Raw genomic sequence first — 21144 nt, 5'->3', positions numbered from 1 at the left:
ACGATAGAGGAGGAGGCACTAGCGAAAATTATATAACCCGCTTGTGCAGCCATTGCACTAGCGTGTAGACAAATATCATAGTTGTATTAAGCTTAAAATTAACTAGTGGAATAGTTTTAAGATTTTTAATCATATAGATTGGCCAATGCCCATTCAAGTATATCACATGGGAAGAAAATATGGCCTCTTCACAAACTCTGACAAATGACATATTCTTCATCGTAAATGATGCATACGCGACCTCATATGTATACGTCCACACACATTCTCTCTCCTCTCTCATCATTAATATGTGTATTCTCTAACAGTACACTCCAACACCCACCAAAAGGGGACGGTTCCCTCTAAGCTTACTTGATGCCAATGTATAATGCTAGTGTATTGATCCATGTCCCATATTTTATTGTGAAAATTATTCAATGACTAAATATGAATCAAGCACTAATGTAACTAGCATGTGACAATAATAGCCAACTTGAGTTTATCAAATAACAATAATAATAATAATAACAACCACCAGGAAAAAGTGGTGAGTGGCTATGAGGGGGGACTTCTACGAGGAGTAAAGACATCAAGAGAAAAGAGAAAAGGGACAGATGATGAACATGGTGTGGAGCGACATGGAGGATCTTCTTGATTTTTTTAATGAAACTAATTAAAAATAATTAATCTTTTGGTGTTGGGTTTCTATACCACTCCAATTAGAAATGGAGTATTTTTCAAATCACACAAATTTTTGAATAAAACCTAACAACTATTTTATTACTTATTCACTCAAAAATTTTAAATATTAAAAATAAATAAATAAATAAACTATTTTATTACTAGGCTGAAGGAGATGGCCAAAGACGCTATAGCTAGGAAATGTTTGATTAATATTTCTGCTAAGATGTATAAACACTGCTAATTCAGTTAAAATCCACTCTATTTGAGACATTTGGATTGTAAGATATTATCATCACCCCATTTTATCCATGTATGAGGCACTGGATGATCGGCATGCAATATAGGATCTGAATTCTATTAGATCATTGCCTCCCCAGATTTAGTTGTTACAAATGAAACAGAAGCACATATAGGAATGGGAACGGAATTTAGATGCCAATTATAAAGAAACATACATTATTCGCCCCAAATGTCATTACAATCTGCCACATGGCAGAACTTGAGACGGATCATGTAATGAAGAATCTGAGACCCAGATCATTGGTAAAATTTAAACCCAGAATGAGTAACAAACTATAGATTCAACTTTGTACCACTTTCCTTCATATTGGACTGAATTTCACCAATGAGATCAGTGTTAGGCCCGCTATCACACGGATCAAGCCATTCCCCATAGGACCCACAGCATGGCATATTGTAGGAGTTATCCTTTCTTCATCATCATCAGTGCCACATAAAGGCTATCATTTTGGTGTTATCACCATTAAGTATATTCTTTTGGCATTTGAGGGATGGGAGCTGAAAGACCATGATTATTAAATTTGTGCCACTTCTTGACAGAAAAAGGGCATAAGCAGTACACAAGGCTCCAGCCACCTGCTGGGTTTGGGGAGGATCATAATGTACCCAGTCTTACTCTCGCTTTACAAATAGGTTGTTTCTCAATTCAAATCCACGACAATATGGTCGTAATGGATCAATCTTACCGTTTAGCTGAAGTGCTCCTAAAAAGATAAGGCTTACAATTAGGGAAAGTAAACGTATAAAACTTTCACTAAATTTTTCATGTACACTATAGGTCGCATAATTCCAATTCTGCATAAATTGGTAGTTATTAATGTATCAAACTGGTATCTGTCAAATATGGAGAGAAAAAATCTGAGATAGAGTTCCATGAGAATTATATTAGTGATAAAGAAATTAAGATTTATTGCTTCTGAAAGATATCATAGTGTTTTGCAAGTTCTCAAATCATAGGGAGCAGATGACACTTAGAAACAGTATGGCCCAGCAAGGACTTTCTTACAAAACAGAAGGGCAATACGTTTAGATGAAGAGGTAATTAGGAGAGTGACCAACCAGGTTGCAGCAGAGCCCAAATAAGAGCTTTGGGCATTTAACGACGCCGCAAATCCCGCTGGAAAAAGAGTCAGTTATCAGAAAAAAGAACTGTAATTTCATTTCCAAACATGAAAAAAAGGTGCTAAAACAGGCAATCTGCGATATGTAAAACTATTGCAGCAATAGCACCGACAACTATATCAACACCAGTACGATTTACAAATTAAAAATATACATATATGATTTAGATAATAAAACAAATTTTATGCCCCTATCATAAAGCATACAATCTAATAACATAGGACCATTACACTCTTAAATGACTTATTGTAGAGGCACTCAGGAGACCTGTGACACTGTTTCTAACTGTAGAAGTAACAGGGGGGATGGGGAGCAATTGCATTTGGTTATGCCAAATTACACCAATTTAAGCCACATCTAAATCCATAATTAGACCATTGGTATTACTTAAAAAAATTATTGCCACCGGAAAATCACATCAGGAGTTCATAATACAAAAACCACCAGAGATATAGGAGAGCAGTCATTAGACACGAATAGACAATACCAGTGGTGACCATGGAGAGATGATCAGACAAGGGCCACCAGAAAAAGCTCCGAGTAGCAGGTCTACTCAGCAGAAGGGAAGGAGAGACATTGAGGGCTGGGAGAGGAAAATGGATGGAGTAAAATAAAATTACCAAATTACCCCCTTTCAAAGAAAATGTACATCACAAGGCAGAAAGTAATGTTAACGCTGTTTGCAACCCTGCTTCGGTATTAATCAGGTTTTCCCTAAATAAAAATAATAAAACGACGTGCATTCTGATGCATAATATTGCTCAACAAGTAAATGATAAAAAACAGCATGTTATACATATAAACTTGGCAATCGTCCAAGCGCATTATGTTGCCGGCATACATGCCTAGATGAGCACTAGTTGAACCATGACCTAAAAGCAATTGATCTAATCCTGATCACAGTTGTCGTCAAGACGCGTCCAGGCCCCCTCCAATGCCTAGAATAGCCCAGATGCCATGACAACTATGATCCTGACTCATACCACCCACTGGTAGAGTAGATCAAAGTGTAAAGAAAATCTGAAACACTATCATAAACAACACAACTTATCCATGAAAAGTGGGCGAGTGAGTCCGACCAGGAAAGAGATTAATTAGTCTCAGGGAATGGCAACAAGTTCTCACAGTTGGATAGAAAGACGCGAGAGGCAAAAAGTGTTAATGGTAGCAAAGAAGATTCAATGTGGGAAACAAAAAAGAAGATTGGTGATGACAGAAAACATAGTTTCAAATTCAATAGGCCTTTGCTAAAGACTCCAGGATGGGTTATGATGAGGTTGCAATAGCCCCAGCAAGAATATGTGGGGGGAGGAGGATAACAGCATGAACAGGGAGACATTGGGAATCAGGAGATTAGATCAAATATCAATGACTGTCAAAGGAGACAATAACCCCATACTAGACCAAATAGCATGAAGCTAATTCTATAATGATGGAGTGTGGGCAGACAATAAGTTACACTGGGGGTTTTATCTCGATAACTGGAATGTGGAAAGAGTTTTGTGGACAGATTAATAAGTTACAAGGATTTAAAAAGAGAGTAGCAAATAGGGAATGGAGCAGAACATTATCAAGTGAAAGTGATGTTAGAATGATTCATCAGCATCCTGAGGATACAAGACTGCATTTTGGTAGCGGGATTCAGTTAGTCTAGTTCGACTTCTCAGGGACTTGCATTGACGCTAGGTATAAATTGAACCTGATCTCAGACCTGAATCCCTCAATAGGAAGAAGAATAGGCTCCACAAGGTGGGTGGCAGGAAGAATCAATAAGGGAAAACCTCACCTTTGGAAGGCTTTTAGGATTGGTTTTCCCAGACAGTTTCCACCAACAACTCAACCCCACCCCCCCTTCCTCACACACTGTTCAATGAGGTGCTTGGACATGTCCGTGTCTGACACATGTTGAGATGAGAAATTTCTGCTAGAAACTGCATCCAATGAATCCTAGGTTTAATAAAAAACTTCATTTTGAAATAGTCATAATCAGACTTTCATTCTCAAACACAAGGAGTTGAACAAACAAAATAGAGTTCTCAGAAGATGATTCTTTCACAGCTTCAAGTTACCTTTAGTATATTGATTCATTATAGTCATGGGTGTGGCAAGCTGAGAAATTCTATAAATATCAGTATTGCCTGGTCTACCACATCATTGAAGGGGGAAAAAGGAAAACTTACCCTTGGTCCACGATCAGCTACTTGTGGTTGCCTGTTTGCCATCCTGTCTGGGTGTTGTATCATCTGTGGACTATCATGCTTATAGAAAGCTTGCAAGGTTCTCACAACAAAAGGACGTACTATATTCACTTCCATTGCAGACAGATTTTTTAGCTGCAGTGCATTAAAAGAATTAAAGGTGTAGTAGCAATGAAAAAAATACATAACAAAATTTTTTATGAATAAATAATTAAATAGGTGAATGACTAAAATTACATGATTTGTTCATCCCACTATGGCTGTCAAGGGGTCAGCTCGAATTGGACAATGGGGGATCTAATCTGATAATCCCACAGATCACTAAATCGGCATTCCAGATACATATGCAATAGTTGCATGTTAGGTCATCAAGGAATTGGATCATTGGTGAACCAGTCCAACAATCCAATGGATCACTATAAAAACAATCGGAATTTGGATCGGTAAAGGATCAGGATATCAGGTTTGAATCCAATTTAACACATTACATAATACCTTTCTATTGGCATGATTACATAACTTTCTTATAAAATTATTATAACATATATTTTGGACGGAAAGATTATGTTTCAAGGTATCAAATGAAACGTATTTGACCGCATATAAATAATTAGTGTCTCAAAAAATTCATTAATTCGAAGTACTATGTGTGCATCCTTAATACAATTAAACTCAACTCAGCCTTATCCCAACTAAATGAGATCGACTAATGGATCCTTTCCCTTTGTCATTTCTTTTCGAAATCATACTTGTTACAGGCCTAAGCTATGAATGCATCTCCTCACTTCTCCTAGAGTCATTTTAGGCCAACCTCTAGCTCTTTTAGCTCCTTCAATCTGTAACAAATCACTCCTCCATATTGGAGCATCTAAAGGCCTCTATTGCACCTGTCCATGCCAGCTAAAACAAATTTCTTATAGCTTATCATGGATCAGAGTTACTCCTAATTTAGCTCTAATTTTGTTCATTCCTTATTTTATCCTTTCTAGTTTTACCACTCATCCATCTCAACATTCTTATCTCAGCTACGCTAAGTCTATCTAGGTTTATCTATATGTATGTGTGAGTCCTTAATGTAGATGTTATTTCTAGTTATCCCAACAGATAATAAATTCTCCAAAGGCTAAACTCAAAATAGAATTCAGATCGTATCCAGATCAATATCAATCCAATTGGTAGCCCCATAAATCACCAAGTAATGATTAATCACATGGTTACATACAAGTCAAAAGATAGGGGGTTTTCATCTGAAGGAAATGCCAGATTACTTTTTAACTGAACAAAGGTACAATCAGAGCTGCCAAGCCGTTGACTAGGCATCCAGGTGCCTTGGACGCCTTGTTCGCTTGCATTCAGGCATCTCCAACACCTTGGGTAACCTAGATACCGTGACAACTGACAACTATGGATACACTATTACACTATCTCCCCAGAATTTTTTAGACTGCCGAAGGGTTTACTTTCTATGACTGAAACACAGAATAGCCATCAGTGCCAATCAAGTCCAACCCTTAGTCATGAAATATAAGAAATACATGGAGGGAAAATCAGTCATACCTTGACTGCATGTGTACGAGCAGAAATTGTCTCTAAGCCAGTCTCAACCTTATGAAATCTAACATTCCTGATGTCCTCAATAAGAGATCTCACCTGCAAGAAGGCTATATATCAAACAAATTCTTTAAAATGGAAACGAATGAACAAATTCATCAGGAAATAGAACCACAAGGCCAAAAGTGTCCAAGCTCACCATATACATGTCTGGTATGTCATCACGAGCACTGTTGTCAATAAATAAAAATTGGCATCTTTAAAACAGCTATAATACAAATGTAAAAGGAAAGATGGGTTCCAGTGCATACTGATCAAACAGGAGTCTCGAAATCTCCACGTAATGGAAAGGCAGCGGCTGAAATTCTCGAGGAGAGTCCCTCTCAGCTTCTAAGACCTGCGTTAATTTTTCTAGCCAATGACGGAGAAAGTAATAAATAGCAGATCAAACTTCAAAGAAATACCATTTGTGCACCTATTGACATATGTAAATAGATGCACCAAAAATGCAATACAATACAAACTAAATCATTTCTTCTAACTTCCTGAACACCATTGGAAAAGAATTAGAAAGGGAAGAGGGAGAGAAGATCGCACTAAGAAAGGGGGAGAAGAGAGATGGAGGGGAAGGGATGGGGATCCTTCGGCTCTGATACATAATTGATGGAGGGCCGGTAGGGGTAGGGAAGAATCTCTGAGGTAAACTGAGTTGTAGGGAAGAGGGAGAGAAGATCACACTAAGAAAGGGGGGGGGGGAGAGAAGGGATTTGCACACACTCAGCCCGCAAGCACACACCACAATATCAACTCATAACTTCATTCTTCAATCTGACTTGTCTATTGGTTACAACCAATTTAAAGGAAAAATAAAGGACATAAAATAGAAACTCAACTGAAATAAGAAACTACCATAAACAAGGAAACAAATTGCAAATTGACTCTCTAAATCCTACGTGTACCTAACTTGCTAAAATAAAGTGAATAAAATAAAATCAAAGACAATCTTCCTAAATAAAGTAAATTTCTAAAATCCTACTAAACCCAAAACCAATATAGATCTGGTTCATCCCTATCCGGAAACCCAGATGGGTATGGACTGCTCCATTGGTGCGTATCTACATCAATGTCTCTTAGATTTGATATGGAAGGAAGGTAAATAAGTCCATGGTTTTAAGATTCAGTCAAAACTTGAAGTTTAGACACTAACCAAAACGAACCAAGGGCCGATACTAGTTTTGACACTGCTCCTTGGGATTTTTCCAAAAACTTGCAGTTTTTTGCCAAATCACTTGATTTCTTCCCACTTTTTTGCATTCTTCTATTCATTCAACCTTCCACAGCTTGAATTTGCATGATTGGAGATGAAAGGTAATGGTTTTTTTCCCCAATAGGGCTAGTGTACAATAGCATTCAGCATACACTAGCAAACTTGGGTTCAAACCACAAGTACCATTTTGGGTGGTCTCTCAGTGAAACTGATTTATGGAATAGGTGTAAAATGGTAAAAATAGGCAGCATCAAAAGAAAGGGGTCAAAAAATCATTTTTTAGGTTTCAACTAGCCCAATCCCAAGTTTCAGTTTCAGCCAGGGTCAAAACCCAAAACTTGGAACCTTGAATAAGACTATGGGAAGATTTATGGAGGGTAACGCAAACTCTTCGTGATAAATACCATCCATTATATGGTTTAGCCAACACCAAGGACAGGGTATTTTGGAAACATTTTCATTATTACACAAAGCTTATTTTAGGACTCTGGGTTAAAGAGACATGATAAGTTCTGCCCTTGAAGATCAATCCTCTTACATCATGCCTTAACAATGCCTGTATTTCTTAAGATAAACAGGAAAAGAGAATACGGTCTTTCACACCAGGCGTGAGTACAAGCGCAAGTATTTCTTTTAGTGACTAAACTGTAAATTATAATAACCAAACTCCAATCAGAATGAGTAAAAGCTATTCTTATTCAAGACGTTTTAAGACTGCAGAAAATTTAAGCTCCACCAAAGCTTTAGTTAGTGGAATCCTTCTCCCTCCCAATTGCATTCAGGTAGCCCAGGGAACATTGCAATTGGAGCTGCATTCCATAGCCATTTGACTAATATCTGGTCTTCTCAGCTCCAATAAACATATCAGAATTAAAGACCATGGCTAGTGGGCATTGGGTCAGCCCTTCCCTTAAAGGGCATAATTGATAGTAGAATATAACAGTGTACTAGTTCTTAGATTGCTGGATCAAAGTAATGAAGTTCTGTGGCAATACCCCTGATCACACAAGCTAAAACACCCATTCTCAAGCTAAAATCTCTCATTTCAATGAAAGCATGATCGACCAACATGTTAGCAAATGATCAATCTAGGATCTGTGGCAATCCAATGCAACTCTCTCAAGCATGATTTGATTCAGACTGAAGGATCTAAAAGAGTCAGGGGCTAATAGTGTTGCAGATGCATCATTGCAAATCATGCTTGAGAGAGCTGCACCAACACTTATTTTCTACATTTGATGAGCTTCCCAGTCAAGTGATATTATCTGTATTTGAGGATAGTTTTGATTTGGGTTCTTTGCGACCTAAAAGATAAGATATGTTGGCGTGGGTCAAAGGCTGGACATCCCTCAACCACCCCCCAAAAAAAAATTCCTTCTTTTTATGATTTCCTGGAGTTCTGGGGCATCAAAAGAAAATGTAATAAGTTTTCTTCATGATACACTTGTAACAGTATTGAACTATCAATTTCTCCTCATAAAGTTCATATTCATAGTTCTCAACCAAACAAATAAAATAAAATATGTTATTCGTTAAAAAGAGAAGGCAATCCCTATCATATTTGGCCCATCAGTTCTAGTCATCTTCTTATAATAAATGTTTAAGGTCATTAGTTTTCATGGATGCTTGTGAACTACCTAGGAACACGTTCCTACACAAGAGGAATTCATGACCCAAGATAAGCCCCAAAAGGATCCTGCATTGAAAATCTCCTCCAGCCATACCCACCAGATTAGAAGTAAACCCTCAATCTGTCAGCTAAATTAAACACTAACACTTTGACTATGATTTAGTTTCTGACTTTCTCTAAAAGGTCAAATACCTTCTCCCTGGTGTAAATTTCAATCCTAATATCAATGGCATAAATCTTAGTGTCTTAGATCATAGAAAGGATTGGAAAAATTGATGACCAAAGTATCTAAAAGATGAGGATAATGGCAACATAAACGACATGATGAAGCCTCACCAACAGACATCCACTGGGGAGGCCGAATAGTGCATTTTCCTCTCTTCTTCAAAGCCACTGCCAGCCATAGTGGTACTTCAGTGGTTATTTGTGGATAGAAAGGGCCATAATCACCCTATTGATGAATTAAGCCACATATTAGACACAGAAAAAATAATCTCTCCAAAAGAAGAGAATTAAAAGATGATTAGACAGGATGTAATACACATAAAAAGTTAAGCGCATCCATTTTCATATTGGGGACAATCTCCACCGTCTCATCTTCTGCAAGAAACTCCACCTGAAAATCCGAATTCCATCTAAATAATTCATCTCAACAAGACAATAACATTAACACAAAACTTCAGAACAATAGAATAAACATAGATTTTAACTGAACATATTTAAAATATCACTACTAAAGTCAAATATGATTGATTACCTGAAAATTTAATAAATAAATAAAATAAGAGGAAATTAAAGATCACTCAGTCAATATATATATATATATATATCAGATACCTCAGCTGAGGAAAAAAGTGACAGATGAGGGTCAGATTGCCCAGCCATTTCAGCAAATTTGGCAGACTAAGATTCGTGACACAGCTGCAACTCTACAATTGCAACAACCTGCAGCAAGAATAGATGAAATATTTCGCACCTATCTCAGGTAAATTAAAGTGAGAGAGAGAGAGAGAGAGATTGGAAAGGGAGACGAAAGCGAAACACACAATTTGAAAGAAGTTGAATTGCTCAGCACAGCCTATATGCACACTAGAAAGTATATGAACTCTATCTTCAGAGCAAAATGGAGAGGAAAAAACAAGAAGAAATAGGTACCTCGATGTGAAATCTACTTTATCAGTCGACGAACTTCACAGTACACTCTTCAGAAACCCTTGAATTCAAAGAACCGAAAATCGCAACAACCGTTGAATCCCACTAGATCTGCAATTGGCCTCCACCAAGAAAAAGGAAAATCAAACCCTTTTCAAAACCTATAAGAAGAAGAAGACGAGAGAGTGAGTGTGAGAGAGAGATGCATACTCAGGACGCAAAGAAGAAGATGGCCAGCAGGAGTCAAGCCAAGCACTATACTGAAGTTTCTCCTCAACAACTGCGAGCGAAATTCGGGTTTTCACGGAACAACTCCTTTATTTGTTTCTGGAAACTCATCTGGAAAATGAAAAACATGGTAGAGGTGTTTCGTTTTAAGTCATCTTGGGATGACTTTTGGGTCTGGTTGTGCAGAGTGAAGACAGGAGCTGCAGAAGGGAGGGGGAGGGGGAGGGGCTTGAAGAGAAGGAGAGGAGGCAGGAACGGCAATTTCAGTTTTCGTTGGGTCTATATCTATCGATCTCTGAGAGCGGATCCGCTGGCGGGAGATTTTAATTTCGTTTGAGATATAAAATGGATGAGAGAGGCAGCAGCGCTTAAGCATTTGGAACTTATAAGAGCTACATTTTAATCTTAACCGTTCATTCATTAATCTAAAATCTCAACCGTTGAAGATGCCATTCAATCTGCTACTGGCTGTCACGTGATAGCATGTTAAGTCTCCGAACTCATCCCAACACCCTGGATCCCGATCTAGCAACCTGATCCATAAGGTTGGATCCACCATCTCCGCGACTCTCGCCCCTTTTCAATTTTAAATCTGGGCTTCTTCATCGCATTCACCGGTTGGTGGCAATATGTTCACTTCAATTTCTTTTAGGAACGATCTTGTTTCCACTCTGTAGATTTCTAAGTTCCGACCTGTGTAAAGTAAGAAACAGAACAATGCTATTGACATGCAAATCAATTTAAATCCAAGAGATCTCTAATAATCGAGGAGAAAATTGGCAAATAAACACTATTACGGCGAGGAACTTGAAAAGAAAGAAAACAAATTTGGCGATTAGGTCATAGATTTGATGAGGAAGGAAGAGGAAAAAGAAAATAGGGGATTTGTGTCCAGTATCGGCCAGGAAAGTCGACGAACGACTTAAAGCTTGTGCCCTGCTCCGCCTCTCGCAGGTGGAGGAGAACAAGACTGCGATAGGACGGTCGAAGGCCATCCAGCTGCTGCTTTATCTACTGAAGAACAGCAGTTTCCGCGGCAAGAAGGATGCCTCTACGACACTATATTCCCTCTGTTCTGCCAAGGAGAACAAGATAACAACCGTCCAAGCGAGAATTGTGAAGCCATAGAGGGGGATAGATCGAGAGAGATAGAGCGAGAATGCGAGAGAGGGAGAAGCTCGAACCTCGGAGGAGTGATAGCCGCCGCCGGAGAAGAAGGTTGACCAGAGTGCTGACCTAGGTTCCTCCTTTCCCTTTTCGGTTTTAGATGTTAAAGGGGAAAAGAGCCGGGGAGAGGAAATGGATGCGGGCCAAAAAACCGGATCTGGAGAGGTTTTGTAAGTCCATGTCTCTCTTCGCATCATCACCGTCCACGTCGTCAGGGACACATGTTGAACGTTAAAGGTAAAATATTGCCCATTTAGAGAATTGGAGAGGATCTGTACCCAAGGCAGTCTTCTTCTTCTTTGTTCTATATGAAGGGTTTCAGATTGGGATGGGAGGGAGGGCAGACGTGGCATTAGGGGTGGGGTTGGGAGGACGAATAGGCGTTGGCTTCTGAATCAAAACCCAATTTATAATATGGGTTTTTCGTGTCCGACACCAATGGGGATCGTAAGCCCAGTTCACAAGATGGGTTTGCCCTTTTCAGATTCTCTTGAGTCCTCACCTCGCCCTCGTGACCTTGAGGCTTACCCAGCCCATGGCATCCATGCCTTCCGTAGACCGGCTGGCCGAGCTTTAGCACAGCCGGCTGCAGTCCTTCATGGCCAGCAACCCTTACCCTACTACCTTCTTTCTGGGACCTTGGGCAGACCAGCCCGCCCTGGTCGGCTTCTATGCTCTCTATGGCAAAAAAAAAAAAAAAAGAAAGCTGAAATAGACTTCATGTTTGGCCGAGGAAGAAAATGAGTGTTGAACTCCTTTGTTAGTATGATTTGGTGGCATCCACGTGGATCTTGCAAGGCCAGACATCCATTTGCAAGGTCTAGGCTCTAGAAACAAGAGACAGAGAAGGCGCAGTGGCAATGAGGCTCCCACGGTGACATCCAATTATCGGCTTGTGAGTGAAAATTTATAAACGATTCACACGGTTTTACCCTTAATTTTCCATAATATTTTTTTTTTAACAGTTTTACCTCTGGTCCATACTGAATCACCGATATAGGATGGTGATGGCCATCTCTCTCTCCAAAGTAATTCCCACTCGGCCTAACTCAAATGCTCAATCCGATCACCCCCCACCCCAATTCCCACTGCTTTCCTCTCCCCTTTAAGCTCTATCTCTCTCTTTTCCCTGGCCGCCCCCTGCATCTTCCTCACGCACAAATTATAATCTTTTTTTTATGTAATTATAACTTCATTCAAAAAGTCAAGGATTACGATATGGCAAACCCGTTGTACTTATCATTTAACAGGGCACTTCATGGTAGGAGAGGGGCAAACCCAATAAATTCCATAAAAAAGATTTGTAAACACTACTTTCACATTTTGTAAGAAAAGACATAAATCAACAGTTAAAAGTAAATAAGAAGAAGAAAGAAATTGCAGTCTTGTAATGACTAATAGAAGAACCCTTTTTTTCTTTTTTTCTTTTTTTTTTTTTTTTTTTACGTTAGAACAAAAAAAATAAGATGAAATATTATTATCTCAAAGGTCAAGCTTTGCTTGCCCTCGACAATGCCATTTTGGGTTGAGATTTCCCAACCTTTCTCGTGCTAGTGCTGCCCGGCCACTAATTGTGCGTAGATGCCATTATATGAATGGTTTCACGATGTTGCACTTTCTCTTGCGTATACACTACTATCGATGTTTGCTAGTTTGCCCCAGCTTAGCATAAGTTAGAGGACTACGCTTACCTCTTACAGGCAAGCCGTGTAGCAAGGAACGAGTCCAATATATTACACAAGGCAATGAAAATCCAAAAGCCAAAAAAGGAAAGAAGCAGAGCTTCCAACCTTCACTTTGGTCTCAAATATATGTTGTTATAGGGACCATTGCCTAGGGCAGGCTGGGCTTGCTTTGGGTTTTCAAAAGGTGGCTCAATTACACTGTTACAGACAAAAATGAATACATTGGTGGAGGACATGAAGAAACCAAAATAAATTAAGGACATTAACAATGTATACACCAACACCCAAGTTTTTGCCATTTGGAAGATGTGGCAAATCTAATGGATAGTCTTAAAATTTCAATACTTTTTTTGCCACGTTGAAAAGTTTGTTTAGGTTGGAACTTGACATGTGACTCGTCGTCTACATATTGTAATCCTTATTCGATATGTCACATGAAAGAACAATTGGTGCTGGTATAAAGATAGCCTCTATACGTGAAAAGGGGTAAGTTCATGTGGCTTGTGTAGGATAAGACTGAGAAGAAGGTGCAACCAATGGAAAGGTTGTTCACAAAGCATCCAAGAAGCAAAGAACCCAAGTCTAGTCTATTCGACAATTAATGCTTGTGCAAAGCAAAGAGTGCAATCGAGTTACCGTTTACTGATTGTGATCAATTCAATAACTTGGAGTTAAGAATGCATTTCTTCATGGATACATAGTTATTTACATCTATGTGAGACATACACGGGGCTCTATTGATCCAAGTATTTTATTTTATTTTTATTTTTTGGCACAAGATCCAAGTATCTTACTTGTGTGTTTTTAAGCTGTACAAGTCCCTTTTCATGGCCTTAATAGGCCTCTCGTGCCTATTTCAATCGATTGAGGATTGCATTCTTCAGTTTGGTGTTAAATAGAGTTGTGGGAGTTTCTCCATATATGTATGGTGACATATTCAAATACCTTCTCATATAAGTTATGTACATTTCTATATAACTTGGCTTGTGCGCCTTCTTATATGAGTAATAACGTCATTAATACATATGCCATTGTGGTAGTCATAGGGTTGTCAATTCATGGCCCAATCAAGGAAAATCCATAATGGACCCCGTTTATTTTCTTAAAACGTGTCGGGCTCAAGTCCAACCATACTAACATTCAGTCATTCAAGGTGCAAGTTGCTACTCGATAGGTACCCAATCAGAATTGGCCACTTAATAGGCCAACTTAGCACAACATGTTTAAAGCCCGTATAGCCCACTTATTTACTAGTAACCGATCGACTGTTTATAAATGGGACTATGCCTAGCTTATGAGGACGTATTACTTAAATGGGCTAGTCATAGTACAATGTCTTAAAGTGAGAACAACCAAAATGGCCTAACCAAACCCAACCTAGCTTGATACCACCAGTGGTAAATTAGGATGTAAAATTTCAATATGGACTAATATAAACTGGCAAAAAACAAATCAAACCAAACTGATGCCCCTCAATAGTCATGTATGCATGTGTGGGATCATATAACTTAAGCCAAGGACTCAAAGAAGAGAATGTGATCATCTTACATGGGCAAGACTGGGGCATAAAATGCATGAAAAGAACACCCAACCCACATAAGGGGAAGAGACAGGAACAAATAAAACACGAGTGATAGAAATAGAGTTGGAGTTTGTAGTCAAAGAGGTGAGAATCATGCCATATGAACCGTGGGATACATAAGCACTTGGAGGAGATTATATATTTATTTTATCTCTTATTTTATTGCTTCTCTTCTTTGCATTTATTGAATCCGACCAAGTTAGATGAAACTGAAACTAGTGCTTGAGCTTTAGGTTTCTTGGAAGACAAGAAACATGCATACTCCACCAATTTGTTTTATGTGTAGAGTTTTTTCACGATATAAGAGTGAAAATTCACATTAATAATAGTGTAGTAGATATTTTATTCGATAAAGGGGCTCACATTTTGTTTAAATAGAGAAGATGTCACTGTAAGCCAATTTTTAAATCTTGGGATCGATCTCAATCAATATTGATATGGATCGAATTGATATCAGACTGGATTAAAAAGGATTTGCTTTTATTTAAAAAAAAAAAAGATGTTGGGGTTTTTATCCTTTTACCTTTATATCTTACCAATGTATAGTTATCGGATTGATGAAGATTGGGGATTAATCTTGGCCAAACCACTCTGATCTATGATTTGAGTGATCTTGGCCGATTTGATCAAATTTTTAAACTACGGTGTGGATATATGACCCAGACTGTAAGAATAAATTTTCACTGAACATTATAGGAATATTTCTCCTTCTTATATGAAGTTTTTTATTATTTTCTCTTATACACTAATCATGTGGACCCTAGTAGATGATACCATTCTCCACACCCGTTAGTGCAACATGTAAATTCCTCGTCCACTAGCTCGTGGGGAACTCACACTATTTATATACTAAAAAATATCCTTTTTTATTACATGATTCCACAAGTTGACCCTTTTGACTTTTGGAATCCACTCTATGCCCGTAAACCATCTGTGTTATTTTTGTTTAAGGACTAGAAATCATTTACAACTAAACCGAAGGACCTTTTTGCTAAGAATCGTCATTTCTTGGATGGTGAAAAATGTAGAAAATAGAAACATACGAGGAAACAAATGTAAATAAGATAAAATACGTGGCACAAGTGGTAGAAGGCCGTCACCCCGTGCGCAAGAAGCATATACCATATAAGAGATGAGATATTTCGATGAATGTGTGTGACTTAAAAAGGTTTTTAAATATCTAAAATTCAACGGCTAGAAACTGCTCTTTATATCCAGCGGTTAAGATACACTGAACCCCAACAATATTAGGGTTTCTCAACCCCTTTAAGCTTCCAGCCTAGGCAACGAAATTGAGAGTTTTTCTCGCTCTCATTCTTGGCTCTGCTCTTCCGAGGTAAGGCTGGGACCCTTTTACAGTTTTCCATGGATTTCTTTGCTTTGTGCAATCCACAGATAAGTTCGTGTTTCGTAGGTGTTGGGATTCGTAGATCTGGTGTATTAGTTTAAAGTTCATTTCATTGGTTTTCTCTGTTTGAGTTTGCTTCGATGTGGTGGAAATCATTTTAAGGAGTACGATTTGTTTCTTTGTTTCAAGTTTTAGATTTTACAAGATGTTATGGGTTTGGTTGTTCGATCATGTTTTTGATCGGAGCTACTGATATCTGGTAGCTGTTTTAATGGAAGTCAGATTAGTAACCATGGTGGGAATATATTTTTATTTCTTATAATCATATGTGAATATTGCTTTCTGCTTTTTATGCGCCTGTTCTACGGTGGTTCTTTGGTTTATGAGCGTTAATTTTGCTTTCTGTTTGGTTTGCTGTTTGATAAAGAATAAAGATATTTGCTTCTCAGCTTTTGGTTCGTCCAGTTTCTGTGCTATATGCCGTGGATATTTGGATAGATTATGATTGTTACTGAATGTTAAGGGTTTTGTCATTTTGTTGATATGGTCTTTCCACTTAATATCTGTGTATGTGTTCTGAAAGACCTCAGCTCTAGAGTTTGCAGGTTAGATCCGATCGGTGTTTGTTTTAGTTAGCATCTAGAAGTATATGCAGGGTTGTCCTTTTAGTTTCCCAGTCTATGTTGTCTAATCTTGTTTCTTCTTTTCTGTTATTTTGTATTTCAGTCTGGAAGATTCTCTTTTTTTGGTTACTGTTATTTTTCAGTTCAAACTATGTTTTTTATATATAGAATAATGGTTTTGTGTATTTTGTTTGATTACTTAATGCTATTTTCCCCCGTCAATTGTAGGCTTCTATGATTTCTGTTTTGGGTTAGGTACTTTTTTGGGTCAAAACCGTTGAGTGCTCATTGGCCACTAAGAGGGTGGCCAGTGGACTCTCCAGCTCCAAGAGGAGAGGGCAGACATGGCGGGTGGGGTGGGGTGGGGTTGGGTGGGGGAAGGGAAGAGTTGAACAAGAGACCTCTCCTTTGCACTTAGGCAGCGCTCTACTGCCACTGGAAGCTACCACCACTCTAGGAGGCAATTCCCTGTATACTGATATTTACTTCCATTTTCATTATTCTGAAGGTTTCAAAAAATTGAAGACCTCATGATTGTTTCCCTCCTCCACCCTTTGAATACATCCTATTCATCGTAAAAATCTGATATATGCTCTTTAAGGGTAAATTATAGCTATGAATTCCAATTCCTGTACTTGTTTGAATTTTACTCTGTTATCCCAACTTTTCCCATTATGGGAGGATTCTGACCTGTGTATATATTCTTATTTGCATGCATTTTTAATCTATTTGTAGTCCGAGGTTTTTTTCTAATAGTTTGTTATTGATTTCTGGGATTGCTCTGATTATATTCTCTTTAAAACTGTTGCAGATACTACCTGCTATATCTTCGTTATCGGGGGTTGCTAACTAAGAGCCGTCAAGATGGTAAGACTACTGCTCTTAAATAATGTCCTGCATTGGGCACCTTGGTGATTCTTTCTCAGTGCTAATTGTGGAATTAATTTGATTGTGCAGGTGAAGTTTACAGCAGAAGAGCTTCGCAGGATTATGGACCTGAAACATAACATTCGTAATATGTCTGTGATTGCGCATGTGGACCATGGTATCAAATATTCTTTGCCTTTTTTTTTTAATTTTAATTATTGACTATTAAACTGTATCAGCCTATATGTTTCTAGGCTCTTCCCAGCCCCTCTTTTCGATGGTTATGTATGCTGTTCAACTAGGGCAGAAAGGACTATACTCTGAAAATCTATTGACTTAAAGTTGAGAATCATGGCTTTGCCAAAACCTGGTTGGATGATGTGGGCCAATGGTCTAGGTAGACATTCTTTCTAGGAATAAGTATGTTTATCTGTGCCAGAAAAAGTCTCCACTGTTTAATGATTTGGTATCTTTCTGGGATATCCACCCAGGGCTCACCCGGAAAAGATACACATCTTCCTGAAGTGGCATCAGTCTTCTTTGTTTATAATGTCCTCTGTTGTGTGCTGTTAAATACAGCGAACAGTTCTTGATAAAAATGTTTGTGTAGTTTTTGCTTAATCTCTCCCTTTGTCTTTTGATTTTTTTTTTTAAATGTTATGATTCCTTCGTGGTCTGACATTGTTTGTTGAACTTGGCAGGGAAGTCTACTCTTACAGATTCTCTTGTGGCAGCCGCTGGAATTATTGCACAAGAAGTTGCAGGAGATGTTCGGATGACTGATACCCGTGCGGATGAGGCAGAGCGTGGTATTACTATTAAGTCGACTGGCATTTCTCTGTACTATGAAATGTCAGATGAATCTCTGAAGAACTACAAGGGAGAACGTATGGGGAATGAGTATCTGATCAATCTGATTGATTCCCCTGGACACGTTGACTTCTCATCCGAGGTTACAGCTGCCCTTCGTATTACTGATGGTGCACTTGTTGTGGTGGATTGTGTTGAGGGAGTTTGTGTTCAAACTGAGACTGTGCTGAGACAGGCCCTTGGTGAGAGGATTAGGCCAGTTTTGACTGTAAACAAGATGGACAGGTGCTTCCTGGAGCTTCAGGTTGATGGAGAAGAGGCTTATCAGACCTTTCAGAGGGTCATTGAGAATGCTAATGTGATTATGGCCACATATGAGGATCCACTTCTTGGGGATGTTCAAGTTTACCCTGAGAAAGGTACAGTTGCCTTTTCTGCTGGTCTGCACGGTTGGGCCTTCACCTTGACCAACTTTGCCAAGATGTATGCATCCAAATTTGGTGTAGACGAGTTAAAGATGATGGAGAGGCTCTGGGGTGAGAACTACTTCGATCCTGCTACCAAGAAATGGACTAGCAAGAGCACTGGGTCACCCACATGCAAGAGGGGGTTCGTTCAGTTCTGTTACGAACCTATTAAGCAGATAATCAATACTTGCATGAATGATCAGAAAGACAAGCTGTGGCCAATGTTGAAGAAACTTGGTGTGACCATGAAGTCTGATGAGAAAGACCTGTCTGGGAAAGCTTTGATGAAGCGTGTGATGCAAACTTGGCTCCCAGCTAGCACTGCACTCCTTGAAATGATGATTGAACACCTTCCTTCACCTTCCAAGGCTCAGAGGTATCGTGTTGAGAACTTGTATGAAGGTCCCATGGATGATGTGTATGCTAATGCAATTAGAAACTGTGATCCTGAGGGGCCTCTTATGCTTTATGTGTCCAAAATGATTCCGGCCTCTGACAAAGGTAGGTTCTTTGCTTTTGGTCGTGTATTCGCTGGAAAGGTCTCCACTGGTTTGAAGGTTAGAATTATGGGACCAAACTATGTCCCTGGTCAGAAGAAGGACTTGTATGTCAAGAGTGTGCAGAGAACTGTTATATGGATGGGAAAGAGGCAAGAATCAGTTGAGGATGTTCCCTGTGGTAACACTGTGGCTTTGGTTGGTCTTGACCAGTTCATTACCAAAAATGCAACGCTGACAAATGAGAAGGAAGTTGATGCACATCCAATTCGTGCTATGAAGTTCTCTGTCTCACCTGTTGTGCGTGTGGCTGTACAATGCAAGGTTGCCTCAGATCTTCCAAAGCTCGTTGAAGGTCTAAAACGTCTGGCGAAGTCGGATCCTATGGTGGTGTGTACAATAGAGGAGTCTGGTGAGCACATCATCGCTGGTGCTGGTGAGCTCCACCTTGAGATCTGTTTGAAGGATTTGCAAGAAGACTTTATGGGTGGTGCTGAGATTGTTCAGTCTGATCCTGTTGTTTCTTTCCGGGAGACCGTCATTGAGAAGTCATCCCGAACTGTGATGAGCAAGTCACCAAACAAGCACAACCGTCTGTACATGGAGGCCAGGCCCCTGGAGGAAGGGCTTGCAGAGGCTATTGATGATGGGCGTATTGGTCCGAGAGATGATCCTAAAGTTCGTTCAAAGATCTTGGCTGAGGAGTTTGGGTGGGACAAGGATCTTGCGAAGAAGATCTGGTGTTTTGGGCCTGAGACCACTGGACCCAACATGGTCGTAGATATGTGTAAGGGAGTACAGTATCTGAATGAAATCAAGGATTCAGTTGTTGCTGGTTTCCAGTGGGCTTCAAAGGAGGGAGCATTGGCTGAAGAGAACATGAGAGGTATCTGCTTTGAGGTTTGTGATGTGGTACTGCATGCTGATGCCATCCACAGAGGAGGTGGTCAGATCATTCCAACTGCCAGGAGGGTCATCTATGCTTCTCAGATCACTGCCAAACCCAGGCTTCTAGAACCAGTCTACCTGGTGGAGATCCAGGCACCAGAGCAGGCACTTGGTGGTATCTATGGGGTTCTGAATCAGAAGCGTGGCCACGTCTTTGAGGAATTGCAGAGACCAGGTACTCCACTTTACAACATCAAGGCTTACCTCCCTGTCGTCGAGTCATTTGGGTTCTCAAGTACCCTCAGGGCTGCAACCTCAGGGCAGGCTTTCCCCCAGTGTGTGTTTGATCATTGGGACCCCATGTCTTCTGATCCATTGGAGCCTGGAAGCCAAGCTGCGCAGCTGATTGCTGATATTAGGAAGAGGAAAGGTTTGAAGGAGCAGATGACTCCACTCTCTGAGTTTGAGGACAAGCTATAAGTCTGTCAACCCAATGTCATTTTGGCAGATTTAAGATATTGATGAAGAGATGACTAAGTGCAGCAAAAAAATTTTTTTTTGCACAATTATATTTCTGCTTTTTTTTTTTTCCTGTTGAGTTTTCTGGCAAATGTGGTATCTCAGTTTTCTTGTAGGTTCTGTGGTTGTAAGAACAGTGGTGATTTTGTTACTGTATTACGTATTTGGTTTACATTTGGATCTATTTATTGCTGCATCACCTTAACTAAATAGATGATTTTGATAATTTTTTCATCTTTTTTTGATGATATGGTTTATTGCTGCATCACCTAAACTAACAGATGATTTTGATAATTTTTTCTTCTTTTTTTTGATGATATGATAGCTATTTATGCTTTTTTTTTTATGATGATTTTTTATGCTACTCGGGATAATGAAAATATGGTTTTGGCTAAAAAAATGGCCAATCTTCCAGGGGGGGTGGGTGTGGAAGAAATTAGTTTTGAAGTTGTTCAACCCAGACATCTTCGATATCTTCCTCTTAACCTGACATTCACATTCTTGTAACTAAATTTAGTTTCTTTTCCTTTGTTCCAAGGTTTGAGAGAAGGAAAGGGTTAACCCCCTATTTCTTTCT

The 21144-nt window shown here is 39.2% G+C and overlaps 2 protein-coding genes across 6 annotated transcripts; one reads left to right on the top strand and one right to left on the bottom strand.

The window, feature by feature from the left end:
• Window positions 1-1851: 1851 nt before the first annotated feature.
• On the bottom strand, window positions 1852-11556 carry LOC122058663 (DNA replication complex GINS protein PSF2). 5 transcript variants are annotated; one of them, XM_042621308.1, is made up of 11 exons: window positions 11299-11556; window positions 10097-10807; window positions 9890-9997; window positions 9572-9679; window positions 9276-9350; window positions 9071-9185; window positions 6149-6248; window positions 6037-6094; window positions 5844-5936; window positions 4269-4421; window positions 1852-2083 (listed from the first exon to the last, which is right to left on the bottom strand). In XM_042621308.1, exons 4-11 carry the CDS (start codon window positions 9617-9619, stop codon window positions 2063-2065), a joined length of 663 nt encoding a protein of 220 aa, XP_042477242.1. In that variant the 5' UTR covers window positions 9620-9679; window positions 9890-9997; window positions 10097-10807; window positions 11299-11556; the 3' UTR covers window positions 1852-2062. The 5 variants fall into 5 exon arrangements, with proteins under 5 accessions (XP_042477242.1, XP_042477245.1, XP_042477247.1 ...); XM_042621311.1 differs by having other exon boundaries at window positions 9890-10047; window positions 10148-10807; XM_042621313.1 differs by having other exon boundaries at window positions 6037-6067; window positions 11299-11547.
• A 4195-nt stretch (window positions 11557-15751) lies between these two features.
• LOC122059493 (elongation factor 2) lies at window positions 15752-20801 on the top strand. The gene is made up of 4 exons (XM_042622279.1): window positions 15752-15884; window positions 17331-17386; window positions 17477-17564; window positions 18088-20801. Exons 2-4 carry the CDS (start codon window positions 17384-17386, stop codon window positions 20526-20528), a joined length of 2532 nt encoding a protein of 843 aa, XP_042478213.1. The 5' UTR covers window positions 15752-15884; window positions 17331-17383; the 3' UTR covers window positions 20529-20801.
• Window positions 20802-21144: the final 343 nt, after the last annotated feature.

This window comes from Macadamia integrifolia, chromosome 13 (assembly GCF_013358625.1).
Source record: "Macadamia integrifolia cultivar HAES 741 chromosome 13, SCU_Mint_v3, whole genome shotgun sequence".
Classification (NCBI taxonomy): Eukaryota; Viridiplantae; Streptophyta; class Magnoliopsida; order Proteales; family Proteaceae; genus Macadamia; species Macadamia integrifolia.
Note: the sequence above shows the minus strand (reverse complement) of the source record. Positions and strands in the feature narration are given on the sequence as shown.